Source organism: Neofelis nebulosa, chromosome 13 (assembly GCF_028018385.1).
Source record: "Neofelis nebulosa isolate mNeoNeb1 chromosome 13, mNeoNeb1.pri, whole genome shotgun sequence".
In the NCBI taxonomy this organism is placed as follows: Eukaryota; Metazoa; Chordata; class Mammalia; order Carnivora; family Felidae; genus Neofelis; species Neofelis nebulosa.
Window position 1 is genome coordinate 54382796 of NC_080794.1, and position 16367 is coordinate 54399162.

General features: G+C 37.2%; 1 protein-coding gene across 13 annotated transcripts in view; it reads right to left on the reverse strand.

The window, feature by feature from the left end:
- CSGALNACT2 (chondroitin sulfate N-acetylgalactosaminyltransferase 2) overlaps nucleotides 1-16367 on the reverse strand; it is a 46219-nt gene that overhangs the window by 18372 nt on the left and 11480 nt on the right. For 5 of the 13 annotated variants that reach the window (XM_058697104.1, XM_058697108.1, XM_058697109.1 and 2 more), the window contains exons 2-5: nucleotides 9314-10249; nucleotides 6471-6687; nucleotides 5029-5130; nucleotides 1570-1748 (exon numbers count right to left, since the gene is read on the reverse strand). In XM_058697104.1, coding sequence (XP_058553087.1) covers nucleotides 1570-1748; nucleotides 5029-5130; nucleotides 6471-6687; nucleotides 9314-9974 — 1159 coding nt within the window. In that variant the 5' untranslated portion in view covers nucleotides 9975-10249. Of the gene's footprint in view, nucleotides 1-1567; nucleotides 1749-1785; nucleotides 3385-4041; nucleotides 4134-5028; nucleotides 5131-6470; nucleotides 6688-9313; nucleotides 10250-16367 lie in introns of those variants that run through there. The other 8 variants (XR_009252427.1, XM_058697113.1, XR_009252425.1 and 5 more) reach the window with 7 other exon arrangements.

Sequence of the window (16367 nt, forward strand, 5' to 3'; positions counted from 1 at the left end):
TCCTTCAAAACAAATCATAGAAACAGTAAATCCAAAGAATATTATACAATGAACAGATATGTACAGAATTAAAATATAGAACTGTAGATGGATTTGAATAAGATTTGTAAAAGCTGGGAAGAGTTAAAATTACCTGACCTAATAGCTGCTGCAGAAGCCTTTGTCATTAGTATTCAAATTGATAGCACTAAAGGGAAGCTAAAGACTAGCCCATCCTCCCCCCAATAAAGACTGGCCTCAGTCAGTTGTGATAATATGAAGTGCTCAGTAACTATCAAGTACCTGTGGCAATGTGGTAGGCTTTTTATTGCAAGATCCCAACTAGATGCTCATCTCACTTTTGTTAAAACTCACTTAGGAATGGGGAGGTCAATTCTCAGAGGCCAATCTATTTCTAGACATAAAAATATATCTTTCACGTTGAGCAAACATGTTTCCTTCTACTTCCACATTGTGAACTTCATGCTGACTGGTGTCACAAAAGTAAACCTAACCCTCATTTATTCACTAGGTTCTCAAAGAGTTCCTGACAATCATCCCTCATGATAATAATAAGTAATAATTTTCATGATATGAACAGTTCTACAAAAAAAATTTACTATGAGATTTTTTAGTACAGAAAACTTCCTTTTCACATTTAAAATAAGATTTGGGGGTGCCCAGGGATGCCTGGGTGGCTCAGTGGGTTAAGAGTCCTTCTCATAGTTCATGAATTCAAGCCCCACATCAGGCTCTGTGGTGACAGCTCAGAGCCTGGAGCCTGCTTCAAATTCCATGTCTCCCTCTCTCTCTGCCCCTCCCCTGCTTGCACTCTGTCTTTCAAAAATAAACAAGCATTAAAAAAAAAAAATTTGGGGGTGCCTGGGTAGCTCAGTTGTTTGAGTGTCCAACTCTTGATTTCGGCTCAGGTCATGATCCCAGGGTCATGGATTGAGCCCTGTGTTGGGCTCCATGTGAAGCCTGCTTAAGATTCATTCTCTCTCTCTCTCTCTCTCTCTCTCTCTCTCTCTCTCTCTCTCCTCCGCCTCTCTCCCCTGCTCGCGTGCTTTCTCTCTCTCTCTCTCAAAAAAAAAAAACAACAAAAAAAAGATTTGATTTATAAAAATGTCATCTGCCCATACATTTTCAAAAAATATCTACAACATAGGCAAAGAATAGTAAATCATCTAAATCGTCCCCATACACACAGCAAGGACACCAAGTACCATCTGTATCTGGACCTGCACGTGTGTCTTTGTGTTGGCACCACCTGCCTGAGGCACAGTGCTACTGACTCTCACACATCTCCACATTGTCTGCTTGGCTCTTTTTCTGAGAAGTGCTGCTTCCTCCTTGTCAATTTTAAGGCCTTTGCTTATCTGGATTCAATTGTTGGCAACAGAATTTGGCCGTAAGAGAAGAAGGGTATGAACTTCAGAAGGGCAAATTTTCACTTTTCTACTTAATATTCTAGTTAAAGTATGCCTAATATACCTTTAAGAAAACATAATCAACTTGATTCCAAATGTGGGACATGCTGACACTGCGCTAAATTTCTACACTCAGTTCATCTACCAACATGTTACGCACCTGGCTCAGCATTTAACCGGCAGCTGTTAAGGAATTCGGCTGAGAAATATATATCAACATCACAGAAAAACATCAAGACCTCTCCCTTGTCCCAAGCTTGGGCACCCACATTTAGTCCTTGTCCACGATTAAATTCTTCATTCAATGGGATCAAAGTATAATTGTGAAAATTAGACTCACTAGGAGGAAAACATATACAACAAAGGATAAGTCCCATTTAAAGCTTAACAACTCTCTTCTTTCAACACAACTTACGCAATATGTTTTACACTCTAGATATTTTTTTACTTTGGTTCTACATTCATACAGGGAAAGGAAATCTTCAGCTTCACATGTATGATCATCATCAGAGACAGATACTCACTAAATGCCCATATTTGAGGCAATGTGCTGGTGGTGTGAGCTTAAAAACTGTTGAGGGGCCACTGACCTTCAGGATATTAAAAACTTATTGGGCAGATAAGAAACATACACATAGAAAAATGGCCATTAATATTTGGTAATAAATAATGCATTCCATGTAAATGGTACATGCAAAGAGTACTCTTGCTCTAGAGTTTTTCAGATCTTTGCTCACACGTCTCCTTATCAGAGGAGTCCCCCTCACACCATATGTGAAGTTGCTCTGACTTTCCTCTCTTTCTTCAATATTTACTGCCCTGCCTGGCTTTGCTTTACTCAGGACCACCAGACATGTTTATTCGTGTGTCTTCCCACAATGGAATATAAACTCCATGAGAGCAGGGACTTTGTTTTGTTCGTTACTATGGATACAGTGCACCTCCTCAAAGCGTAGGAGATCAATAAATATTTGCTGAATGAATGAATGAATGAATGAACAGCAGTTCTGAGAAAAAAGATTGCTTTTGTCTGAGAGTAGTTAGAGATGATGTTAGAAGCAGAATTTAACTTATGCCTTGATTAAAATCCTGAATTCAGTAGTGCATTTAGAGGTTATTCCAATTAATTATTCTCAAAGGTAAAGAGATGAGAGTAGAAAGCATTTTAGACAACAGGGATCAGACAAATCAGATTGGAACAAAGGGATCCTAAAATGGGAACAATGAGAGAAGACCAGAAAAGGGTCAGACTGAGGAGTGAGTGCCTTCTGTGAGAAGTTAAAGGACCTGGTCAGTGTCCTTGAGGCAAGGAGGAGTTTTTCTGCCAGGGCCGTGGTTCTCACAATGAAGTCCCCACACCCACAGCATTAGCCTCCCTGGGAAAGTATTAGAAACCTTTCCTGGGTGGGTCTGGGCTACACCCCAGACCTCTGAATCAGATACTAGGGGTGACAATGAGCATCTGTGTCTCTCTTGAGACAGATCACTCCAGGTCGCTCTGATGTTAAAGTTGGGAGAAGTGCTGTGCTAGGGTACAGCTGGCTCAAAAAAGGGACATTTTAGGAAGATAATTCTTATAACAGTATAGAATGGGGAATGGAGAGATGGAAGCAAAGGCTCAAATAGTGTATGGCGTGGACTCCACATGCTCTGAATGCCCACAATGTCCTCCTCATGGGATACAAATCTCTCCTTTCTTTTGGGAAAACTGCTGATTACCACCTCACACTCCCAGCACCCAGCAGAGGAACTAATCATAGAACACCCCAACCACAGTAACTTCCTAGGGGCGGGGACCAGACTCAAGCTGGGCCAATCACAATACCCCCACCCCTCATGAGTGGGCAAAACTCCTTCCCTGGGCTTTTCTCAACTGGATCTGGGAGAAAGCTCTTTCCTCTCTGATGGCAAAGCTGAGAAGATGTGAGCCCAAAGCCGCCAACAGCCATATACCTCACATGTGGAAGAAGCCAATCTGCAATAGGAGAATGAAATCAACATGCAGAGAAAAACAGACAAGAAGATAACAAGAGAATTTTCATGGTATTCAAGTCTCTGGTTCCAGTCCCTAAGATATCAAAGCTGTTTTGTTTTTTTCCCCCAAATTTGGTAATAATCCCCTTAGTTTGGGAGCTATCCAAAATTCTTTCATAACATTCCCAGTTTCCTTAAGTATTCCCTAAGTTTAAGATAGGTTTCCATCATGTGCCACAGAGGAGTCTTGATTAAAGCAGGGACAACTTCAGTAATACCAATAGAAGTGCTTGGCACTTAGTAGGTGACCTGAAAATGGTAAGCAGGGAAGAAATGAAGGGAGGGGAAACCTGGGTTAGGTGGTGGCAGCAGCAAGAAAGAACAGAGAAGAGGTCCTGTGTAGTAAGCAAGAACTTATTAGAGGTAAAGAATGAGTGAAAGATGCTAGCTCTCAGACATTAAGCCCAAGGGATCATGAGAATGGTCTTAGTCCGAACTGAAAGAGGGCCATCAGGAGAAGAATAGCTAGTGTGAAGTAGGAGACAATGTTTGTTTTTTATTCATGTGCTGTGAGAGTCCCTTTGGGGTAGGGACTCCAAGTCCTTCCTCTGTGCCCGTCCTACTCCAACCACCCCAGTCAGACTCCCAAGCGGTGTACCTGGAACATAGTCGGTGGGATTCAATGAATGTTAGTTGAACGGTTCGAGAGGAATGGCCGGCCAAATCTGGACTCTTAGGGAATGGCCACAACTAGCAGAAAGGTAAAGAAGCAAGTAAAAGGATATAGAGTTGGCAGCGGACAAGACAATCAACCTAACACCTTACACGGTAATACATTTATATTTACAAAATATTTACATTTTACAAACATCAGAGGAAAGTGTCAAGAAGGAACTACTGGGTGGTTAGGCATCAAATATAAAAAAGCGATCAAAGAGGATAACACAGAAAAGTTTGAATTTGGCAGTTAGGTCATAACTTTGGGCCCATAACTTAGAGATGAAAAGGCAGAAGAGCTGTAGAATTAATAATGGAGTATTAAGGAATTACAAATTCATTCATTCAAACCTCTGAGTACCTACTATGTGCCAGGTACTGTATGAGTTGCCTAATTAGAGAATTACTGTTCTATGAGGTTTAGCCAGAAAGGACAGAAACCTACTAGTAGCTGATGAGTATTATAGAGTCAGGTGGTGGTGTCTTAATGACAGGGGAGACCTAAGCATCATTTGCAGGACAAGAAGAATGAACTTGGGGAAATGGAAGGAAAGAAAAGGTGACAAGTGAGAGAAAGCTCAGGAGATAATATTAAAGTGAAGGGATTAGATTTAGAAAAAGGAGAAGAGTCCAACACAAGGGAAGGAAGAAGTAATAAATGGAGGCAAATAAATAGAAGGTAGGTGGGCCACAGAGTGAGAGGGCCCAGATCATGCTAGGCTATCTGTCAAGAGGGCAGGGAAGACATATTATTTAGAGTTGCGTGAGTGAACTGAGGGGTGAAATGAGGAACTTATTATCACCACCACTCATGTGCCCAGCCAACTTTTAAATAGCAGCTATTTAAAATTAACTAATTAAATATCTGAAATTCTCATTCTTCTAATGTTACATATCAAGGACTTCAATGTGGACATGGCTCACCAACCTTGTGACAGATTCTAGGATAGACTTGACTTTAGATAGTCCTTCTTTACCAAAATACACCACTGTGAGATGAATTCTCTTGTCCTGATGAATACACACATCCCTAACAGAATTGAAAAATAAAGTTCATTCAAGAAAATATATAAGGCACTACTCATTCAGAAAGCCATCACATGAAGCTTTAACAAAATGAATGAGGCATTACTCATTTAGAATGAAACTGCAGAAACTTTAATACAAAAGCGGCAATATCGTTGAATTATTAAAGAAGTCACAGCAAACGCATAACAACATATGCACATGAATATAACCCTTTGAGGCCCATAGAAGTTGCCATATTTCAAAATCTTTTTGAAACATTTGCTTTGGTATTGCCTTCAGAAGCAAATACAAGCTATTCAAGGAAAGAAGTCTAATCAGTTCATAAACAAATAAATATTCAAGTTGTTGGTCAAGAGTTATTTTGTCTTCAGACTGGCTAATTCCAGAAATTATACCTATCATTAAGGAATAAATATTTGCCATGACTGATGTTACTTACTGTAAAGAATAATGTAGCATCTGAAAGCAATTCCAAGAATGGCAGTAAAAAATGCTTTAGGAAATCAGATCTCAAGTGAGCTATTCCAAACAGGTAAAACTCATTTGGAAGCATGATTTCTATATATTTTGCTACAGAACAGCATTAACGAATTTTTAAGTCCAATGATTTCAATATGAGAATAAAGATGGGATTATAAAGCATTAAAACTAGCATATTAAAATATTAAAAACATGGCAAAGGTTAAATTAAAACAAAAAACCAAACTTTCCCCAGCTAGCTACCCTAATAACATACTTACTAATTTTTTTTAACACTTTAGCATTTTAAAATATCCAAATTTAATGACAAAAAAGTTTTTAAAAATTATTAAACTCTCTGCTTCTCAAGATGGAATAACTGTCTCCCATCTTTAGTTGAATGTTTGTATTTCCGAAATTCATTTCAATTTTAAAATTCAAATTTACTCAAGGGAATCTTCTGGGGAAATAGCATTGTCCTATATTGTGATTGCGAAGGCAATTATGAGTGTATAGATTTGTCAAAACTCATGAAACTTCTACTTAAAATATGTGCATTTTATTTATGTAATTTATACCTTAATAAAGTTATTTTTAAAGATTCAACTTGCCCTAAAGTCAATTCACACACAATTATAAAGGTCATCAAATGTAGTTTCTAATAGTTGTCACTCTCAATTTATTTCAAAGTTCAAACTGTCAATAACACACTATATTATACATGCTTAAAAAAAAAGAATAGCAAAAATTAAAATTCCCAAAGCCTACAAAATTACTCTATAATTCTAAGTAATCATACTCAATGAAGATGAATTAAGTAAATCTGCATGAAATGTGATTTTTTACAAGTGCTTAGTCAAATCATGACACCCTGAGAGTTACCTGAAGTTCTGCATAAACTGCGCAAAGGCTTCAGTTCTTTCAGCAAGTGGCACAATGATATTAATAATTGATCTAGTAATGTCAATCATCTCGCTCTTCACTTTCATGAGAGGTCCAAAAGGGCGGAAGAGGGTCACATGTCTATATTCCATAAGGTCTCCTTTCTTAAAAAAGAGTTCATACTGTGTGCCCTTATCTCTCTCGGTGCGATAATAACCTAAAGGAAAGAGTTAGGGATAAAGATGTCTCTATGTCAAAGTTTACAAATTCAATGTAAATACTGATTTTACTCAAAGATCAAGAGTACAACAGTAGACTGAAGGGTTTTTAATCATTTTGTGAAAATATTTACCCCATTGTACAGTTGTAAACAATTCTTTCTTTAAAAGGAGAGGTTAAAAAAAAATGTTCACTGCTCTATTATTATTCAATCCATAAATATGCTTCAAGTCACAACTGCCCCTTTTTACATATAACTTTTTTTAAATAGTAGAGCCTATCAACATAGTAATCTTATGATAAAAATAAATTACTTCTAGCAGTATTAAATTCTTGAGAGTCAAAACTTCTATTGCTCAGTTCGGTTCAATGAAAATAAACGGAATACCTTCGTGTCATTCATTGGTAGTACAAAGAGGGCTATGTGGTCCTGGTTTTGAGAAAGGGTTAGTCTAGTGAGGGAGACAAAAATAAGTAAAAACAATACAGTGATATATACCTTACTCTACACACACACACACAATCTCTCTCTTTCTCTCTCTCTCTGAAGAGAGTGAAGTCAAAGAAAAATTAGTACAGATTTAAACATGGTGTTGTGAGATGCCTCCAAGAGAAAAGTCTGGAAGTCTATCGGGCAATCTGATTTTTAAGTGTGACAATCAAGAGAGAGGTAAGACCTATAGATGTGTGAGTCAGCCAATATCTGGGAATAAAACAATGAACAAGATAGACCAATTCCACTCCCTCCTGAGGCTTACAGTCTAAGAGGAACTACAAATTAGGAAATGGGCAATGCCAAATACTGTGATAAGTGCTATGAGAGGAGACATGGGTAGAGGTAACAGGAGGACACAGGAAGCACTGATACCTTAGACTTGTAGGTTGGAGATGACTTCTAAGTGAAGTGACATTTAAGTTAAAGTCTGGAAGAGGAATAGGAGTTACTCAATCATTAGTAATTTATTTATTTATTTATTTTTTGGCAAGAGGAGTAGCAGAGTGGAGGAAAAGTGGGGAAAAAAATATGTTCCATACAGAGAAAACTCCTGTCAGTGAAAGATTCCAAAGAGTTATAAGATAAGCAGAGGTTGTAGAATATAAAACTGACATAGCTTCCTTTCTTTTAGGCAAATGTGAAGACATTTTGCATTTTAGTGAGTTATTTCCTCAGCGGCTTTCAATTCTGCCATAAACTACAAATATGGTGAAAAGACAAAAAACTGAGCTTGCAGAAAAATTAGAAGAGTTTTGAGAGAAACAACCCATCCAAAATTGCAGTAAGTGAGAGCAGAAAAAAAGAAGTGACTACAATGAAAAGATAGCTGCAATGCCACAGAAAAGCACAAGCCCTCCAAAGGTCTCAAGGTGCTACCATATTGTAGTATAGCAAGTACTATCCATGATGATTCAGGGTCAAAGAAACTACATACAGTATACTGTTCACAGAATCAAGCAAAGAGAACTTTTTTTTTTTTTTTAATTTTTTAATGTTTTTATTTTTGAGACAAAGAGAGAGCATGAGCAGGGGAGGGGCAGAGAGAGAGGGAGACACAGAATCCAAAGCAGGCTCCAGGCTCCGAGATGTCAGCAGAGAGCCCGATGCGGGGGCTCGAACTCACAGACTGTGAGATCATGACCTAAGCTGAAGTCGGATGCTCAACCGACTGAGCCACCCAGGCGCCCCAAGAGAACTTTTAAGAAAGATTTATATCCAAAATGGTTTTTAAGTTTGTAATTAAACATCTAGCAGGAGATATAAAGTTGGAAATGGGTAGGAATCTGTAATTATTCCTGTTTCTATCCATCAGCAAATGTCTTAAATTTATAGAAGTATTCCTCAACTTTTGAGTCATACCCCATTTTGGTATGTATAAATGCCATCCCCTCTCTGCAGTCTGTATTAGCAAAACAGGTTATTTCTTTACTTTTCCAAAAGCCAAATATGCTTTTCAAAATTATGTATGCCTCCTTGATGTTCTGACATGTGCTTCTCTTCCTCCTAAAATACAGAATAACTACCAATCTACTAAATTAGGGTTTTTTCTTTTCTTTACCAAATAGTTTTCAAATCATTAACCTTAGTTCATACATTTAAAAAAATATAAAAAGGAATATCAAGACCAGATAAGAGAGGAATGCAAATACATACATGTACACACATAGCCCTAAGAGCCCTTTATCTTGACTAGTACTCTTCTACATAATCTTAGAAATATTCTATTTCCCTGGTCCTTATTCTTTTATTATGATCACAATATAACTTTTTTTAAAAAGCCACTTCAGGACACCTGGGTGGCTCAGTTGGTTAAGCATTCAACTCTTGGTTTTTGGCTCAGGTCATGATCTCAGGGTTTGTGAGACCAAGTCCCACGTCAGGCTCTGTACTGACAGAATCCCTCCTTGGGATTCTCTCTCCCTCTCTCTCTGCCCCTCCCTCCACTCGCTCCCTGTCTCTCAAAAATAAATAAATAAACTTTAAAAAAAGCCACTTCAAATTCTTGGTGGAATGAAGTAGGTAAAAAATTAAATGTTTCACTACTGTAGATAATGACTTATATTTCCAACATAGAATAATAGGATTTTGTCATACGAACAACTATGTATGAGCACATTTTTCACATTACCTTCTATGAAGTCATTTTCATTAAATATCATTTTCTCTCCAAGGGGACTGTCCTCCTCTTCCTGTTCATCATCTTCATCAGGATTATTAATAACCTCTAAGCCAGCTTCAATAACTTCTACCAATTCATCTCGCTTGTCTTTTCTAACTGGCTTTTCCTCAGGATGGCGAGTGAGACCCATTTCCAACTGGAATACTTTCATTAAGGTAAAACTTTCAAAAGGAATGACTCCATACTCACTAGGTAATTTGGCTCCTATGCTAACTTCAGCTTTGTCAATTTGGGAATGAAGAAATTCTAAAAGATCACTAGGTGTTTGTTCTTTGTTGCCTTGATAGCCTATGCCATTAGCCCCTACATTCTTTCTCTCTTGCAATGATCTCATCTTCTCACTCATTTCTTGTAATTCTTGTTTTAGTTGGGCAATTTGGCGTTTCAGACTGGTAGCCCTGGTTTGATAATGTTCTTCTTGCTCCTGTAGGAGGGCCTGGTAATACTCTTTACCATAGTTTTCCCCAATAACACCAGGAAGAGGTGCACTTCCATCAGTCTGGGGGGCGCATTCCAGAAGGTATAAAAATAATACCAAACTGCAGAGTAAAGCAAGACCCAACAGCAGCCAGTGGGTCCGGGTCTGAAGAATCAATCCTCTTCTAGGCATTCTTATTCATGTGGACTTGCCTAATGAGATAAGTTCTTTGGCTGTTCATTCCTTTAGAAAAAGGTTATCACAAATTAAAAACAAAATCAGGATTTCCATTAAAGGTACCAAAATGAACTCTGCTATAGCTTAAAAACTTTCTTCAGTCAGCAGTGAAGGCTGCTTGCAGAAATGAAAAATAGTGCATACTTCCTGTATTGTTACCATGACATCCAGAATAAAGAAATCTGATCTACAGAATCAGATAAAATTCCATTATATGTGTGGTGATTTTTCTGAAAGAAACAGATCAGAATCAATCAGAATTTTGTTTCCTTAAACATATCAAATTGTTGGTAGTTTCAGTAAACTTAGCTATGTGACTACTATATGTAGAACACCATAAGAAGTGCTAATAACAATGTAGAATATTCAGTAAATGCTGGGAGAAAGGATTAAGAAAAATACCTTATATAACACTAAAATGCCATATGTAATACTTTTAACCAGAATGTCTACACATCCATAACCTGAATAAATCAAAGAAACATTAAAATTATGTTTAGCATAGTTATTGTTACATAGACACTAATGTTTGTAATTACTTGAAAATTATATAATTTATAACTTTATTAACATAATATTTAGATTAATACCCCATTTCCCACCTAGAGCATATCACCATTTGGGAACTGAGTTTCCATAAATTGTTTCTGTTATGTTGATAATGGCTTACTAGAGAGATATATTTTCTTCCAGTTTATTCAGTTCAAGCATTCTGTTTTATTAAATTTCAATGGATGAACTCAACCAATATTAAAGCCTTAAAATTAAGTGAGGGGTGGAGGGGAGGGACAATTCCAAAAGGTCACAGACATCTGGAAAACACATTAAGAAATATTTTTACATCCAAAGTCCTCCCATAGAGTATTTGGACATTAGATCACATAATTCTTTCCACTGTATTACACAGCAACAGATTTCCTACAAGTCTGGAAAGGTTTAGAGTCTATTTTAAAAACAACAACAACACCAACAACAAAAACTCAAACCACAAAACAAAACAGAACGACCATTTTAATGTTTACCTATGAGGAAAAAAATTCAGAAACAATTTATAAATTTACAAAATCACATGCTCTGTTCATACCACAACCAGTTGTGTGAGATCTGTATTTCTATTTAAACTAAAGATTCTTCATTCTATAAATAGAGAAGGTTCAATTTAGGAGACTGGAGGCAGGGGAGGTCCCTGTTGCAGAGAGAACTTTTATTTTAACAAAGTATTTGTCAAGAAGGATATGTGATACTCCAGCAGACTTTTTTTTTTTTAATTTTTTTTTTAACGTTTTATTTATTTTTGAGACAGAGAGAGACAGAGTATGAACGGGGGAGGGGCAGAGAGAGAGGGAGACACAGAATCGGAAGCAGGCACCAGACTGAGCCATCAGCCCAGAGCCCGACGCGGGGCTCGAACTCACGGACCACGAGATCGTGACCTGAGCTGAAGTTGGACGTTTAACCGACTGAGCCACCCAGGCGCCCCCTCCAGCAGACTTTTTATAAAGATGGTTTCTACCGGTGCGGCAGACCCTATGGAAGATCACCAGGGAACATCAGCCCTAGTCACTTTCTTAGTGAGTAGGGAAAGCCTGGATGCCTTCTGTGAAAAATGTTGCAATGTGTGTTGTGGTTTTGTTGTTGTTGTTGTATATGTGTGCATGTGTGTGGAACATATCTGTATAAAAATGTAGGATAGATTCAAACTTCTTATGGCCAGTAGACCACAAATAATGGTAATCACCCTTAGCCATTTATTACTTACGTTAACCAAATGATAACCAAGTATCATGAAAATTTTAATTTACTACTAGGAAGTTTTACTATGATGGCATCTCTTTTATTGATTATAAATCTTATTTTAAGTGATGTAGAAAAAAACAGGAAAAAAATTCGGTATAAATAAAAGTATCTAGGGGTGCCTGGGTGACTCAGTCAGTTGAAAATCTGACTTCAGCTCAGGTCATGACCTCACAGTTTATGAGTTCAAGCCCTGCATCAGGCTCTGCGCAGACAGCTTGGAGCCTGGAGCCTGCTTCAGATTCTGTGTCTCCCTCTCTCCGCCTCCCCCGCTTGTGCTCTCCCTCTCTCTATAATAAATAAATAAACATTAAAAAAATTATTTTAAGAAAGGTATCTAATTAAAAAATAAGGATGCAAAGCTAATATTAGTTCTAGGACTTTACCACGTCTCAAAACCATAGTTCTTAGCTTGAATGTCATTACTTAAAAGATAAAATTCAGAGGTATCTCTTTTTTTTTTTTCAACGTTTATTTTTTTTTTTTTTGGGACAGAGAGAGACAGAGCATGAACGGGGGAGGGACAGAGAGAGAGGGAGACACAGAATTGGAAACAGGCTCCAGGCTCTGAGCCATCAGCCCAGAGCCCGACGCGGGGCTCGAACTCACGGACCGTGAGATCGTGACCTGGCTGAAGTCGGACGCTTAACCGACTGCGCCACCCAGGCGCCCAGAGGTATCTCTTTTAACTACTTATAAGTTATTACTAGCCTGCTTATTAGGGAAAAGACTAAAATTGAAAATGTAGAGCCACAATCTTACATAAGTTATTAATAAAGTTATACATATTTAACACATTCTAGGTAGTTTTGCTATAAGCATCTTTCCCACAAGCATTTTTGCTGAATAACTAATAAGGTCATAAGGCAATTTTGCTGTCAAAGATTAAAAAAATAACTGGCTGACAGTTTCTTGGTTTTATCAACTAGATGACAGCTTGGTTTCATTTCTCCATTGACCGTAGTACTCCCATTTTTATATTATATAAATCTTAGCCCCCATAATATTCTATCCAGTGGTGGAATTTTGAAACCACCCTTCCCACAGAACTTTGGAATGTCTATCAATGGACATCTGACAATATGACAAGAACAAACAACAGTGTAGAAGGATTTCACAATACAATACAAAGCTAAGTTACAAATATGTATCCTAGTATTTGGAAACTGATGCCTCTCTTTAATGAAGGAAAAAATTTTCATGAAAAAATAAAGTGCAATGCTGAACACGGACATGAATCAACAAGCAAAAAAAAAAAAGTATAATACTATGAAGAAAAGACTTTGAAGACAAGTGTTTAGGTACAATTCACAAAATAAAATCAGTTATTTGCACAACATTGCCACAAATCTACACACATTTTAAATATATTCAAATATTTTGTATTTTACAATAGTTTTTAAAATTTTGTTATTCACTTTTCATTTTTCACTATGTCCTTTTTAATAAATGCCCCTCTTTTATTTTTCATGATTTTATCTTTTATGGTGAAGTTGCTTTATGGCCAATTAGCTATGCAGCAAAAATGCTTGTGGCAAAGATGCTGCAAAAACACCAGACATGATTTAACTAAATATAGTATTCTCAAACTGTTTTGAAATGAAATTTGATTAATAGAACTAACAGCATGTAGTCGAAGTATGTCTACCTTTTATTAATACAGTACCTCATAGCTTTCTTCTTTATATAGCATTGTATTTGAAACTGTGAGATGTGATCCATTACAAGGGTCACTTCTAAAGGCTTACTTTTCACTGAAATTGAACAGGAACTATCAGTGTATACCACATATAGCAGTAAGTTTTTTATTACAATTATGTATATGTATGAGATCTCCACATAAAATATATTTATAAGAGGGTTGTGGTCCAAAAACCCTGGACAATACTGATTTAAAAAGTATTTTTATACATTTCCTATGCCAACTTTTGGCTAAGAACAATAAATGCAGAAATGAAAGGTTTAAATAAAGGTTCTATAAAACTATTACATGGTAGCATTAAAAAACCAAGGTCTTTCCCCCCCTTCAAGCAAAACACAGGTTTTGAGATATCTTACATGCCTATTTACAGTTAAATCTCTTACAGTTGAAATGAAAGAAAAGTTGCTGTAATTACTTTAGAATATAAATGTTATTTGCATAGCTCTGTGGTTAAAAATAAAAGATACCAAATTAAAGTCTTACTTGCCTAGTCTGTGAAGGAAACTCTTTAGCCAAACTCTCAACTAGATTATAAAAACTTTAAATATGTTAAGTATGTTGGAGAAAACATCCATTTTTCAGCTGTTACAGCTTGACTGCCCTCATTCTATGTGTTTATATCATAAACAAGGTTCATTCATAACCCAGAGTTAATCCCAAGCAACCTTCTATGAACAAACAGCAAACAGTTAAATGTTGTGAGGAGAGAATGAGACACTATGGAGATAGGAAAATGAGCTGTTCAAAATATGTAATACAAAATCAAAGATCTCAGGGTTAAAAAGAAACCTTAGGAGCCATCAATTCTTATTCTTTAAAAACACATTAAAGAGACTTCCTAGATGAAACAACAAGGACAGATTTACTCTTGTACTTGGGACAATAAAAAATCAACCAATAAAATCCAGAACCCGCCCCTCCCAATATAAAACAATGTTTTTCAAGATACTGAACACTGGGTAACAAAGGGCAGTGATCCTTGGAGAAACAAAAAATAAACGATTGCCCAGCTTACTGCCTTAGTTTCCAGGTCATAACACAGGGAGTCCCCTCTAAGCAGGGACCAGTTGACTTGTTGAGTTGATGAGATGGAGCCAACAGGCTGAGAAGACCAAGGCTGCTAGCATGAAAGGATACAGTACCAGAAGAGAGAGTTGCACAAAGAGAGAACTCCAGAGATCTGAGGAGGACACCCTTTGGGTATTCAGCAGAGCACTGACCAGTGCAGGCATATAAAAGAAACTAACAGAAGCTAAAAAAAAAAATTAGAGGACACAGATCTCAGCATTCATACTGGGCCAGGAATAATGTGCATGTTCCCACCAGACAGACTGGAAAACCTCAAAATACATGGGACATTGGGTAGAGTACTCAAAAAGGTCTTGCCTCAGTCATGGGAAAAAACTAACTCTAGACTAAACATGGCTCTGGTCTCGCCTAACAAATCTTAAAAGCAAGACCTGAAAGGATCAAATTGTTTTCAAGTAACTGCACAACAAGCCTCAAAAATATTTATAGGAATATAAAAATATCTAGCACCCAGCAAAATAAAATTCACAATGTCTGACATCCAAACAAAAATGATCAGGCATACACAGGAAAAAAAAAAAATATATATATATATATATATAACTCATAATGAGAATAATCAATGACTGAAAATGTTTTAGAACTGACAGATGCTACCCCAATGTTTATAGCAGCGCTACTGACAATAATCAAAGTATGGAAAGAGCCCAAATGTCCATCGATAGATGACTAGATAAAGAAGATGTAGTACATATATATAATGAAGTATTACTCAGCAATCAAAAAGAATGAAATCTTGCCATTTGCAACAAAGTGGATGGAACTAGAGTGTATTATGCCAAGCAAAATTAGTCAGAGAAAAACAAATATCATATGACTTAACTCATATGTGGAATTTAAGATACAAAACAGATGAACATAAGGGAAGAGAAGCAAAAATAATATAAAAACAGGGTGGGGGGGACAAAACATAAGAGACACTTTTTTTTTTTTTTAATGTTTATTTATTTTTGTGAGACAGAAAGACAGAATGTGAGGAGGGGCAGAGACAGAGGGAGACACAGAATTCGAAGCAGGCTCCAAGCTCTGAGCTGTCACCACAGAGCCTGATATGGGGTTTGAACTCATGAACTACGAGATCATGACCTGAGCTGAAGTCGGAAGCTTAACCAGCTGGGCCACCCAGGCAGCCCAAACACAAGAGACTCTTACATGTAGAGAACTAACTCAGGGTTGCTGGAGGGATTTGGGGTGGCGGGATGGGCTAAATGGGCAAGGGGCATTAGGGAGGACACTTGTTGGGATGAGCACTGGGTGTTATATGTAGGGGATGAATCACTGGATTCTACTCCTGAAATCATTATTGCACTATATGGTAACTAATTTGGATGTAAAATAAATAAATAAATAATTAAAAAAAAAATGACGGATGCCAGAATTCATAGAAAAGAACGTTAGGGAGCACCTGGGTGGCTCAGTTGGTTGAGTGTCCAACTCTATTGACAATAATAGAGTTATTATTATTACTGAGATTGACAATAATAGAGTGATTATTATTACTAAAACTCTAGTAGGTTTCAGCTCTGGTCATAATCTCCCAGTCATGGGATTGAGCCCCTGCATCAGGCTCTGTGCTGATATGAAGCCTGCTTGCAATCTGCCCCTCCCCTGCTCGTGCACAAGCTTGCTCTCTCTCTCTCTCTCTCAAAATAAATAAATAAGCATTATAAAAAAGAGGAAAGGATATTAAAATGGTTGCAACTGTATTTAAAAAGATATTCATGTTCAAAAAACTAAACAGAGACACAAAGGACATAAAAACA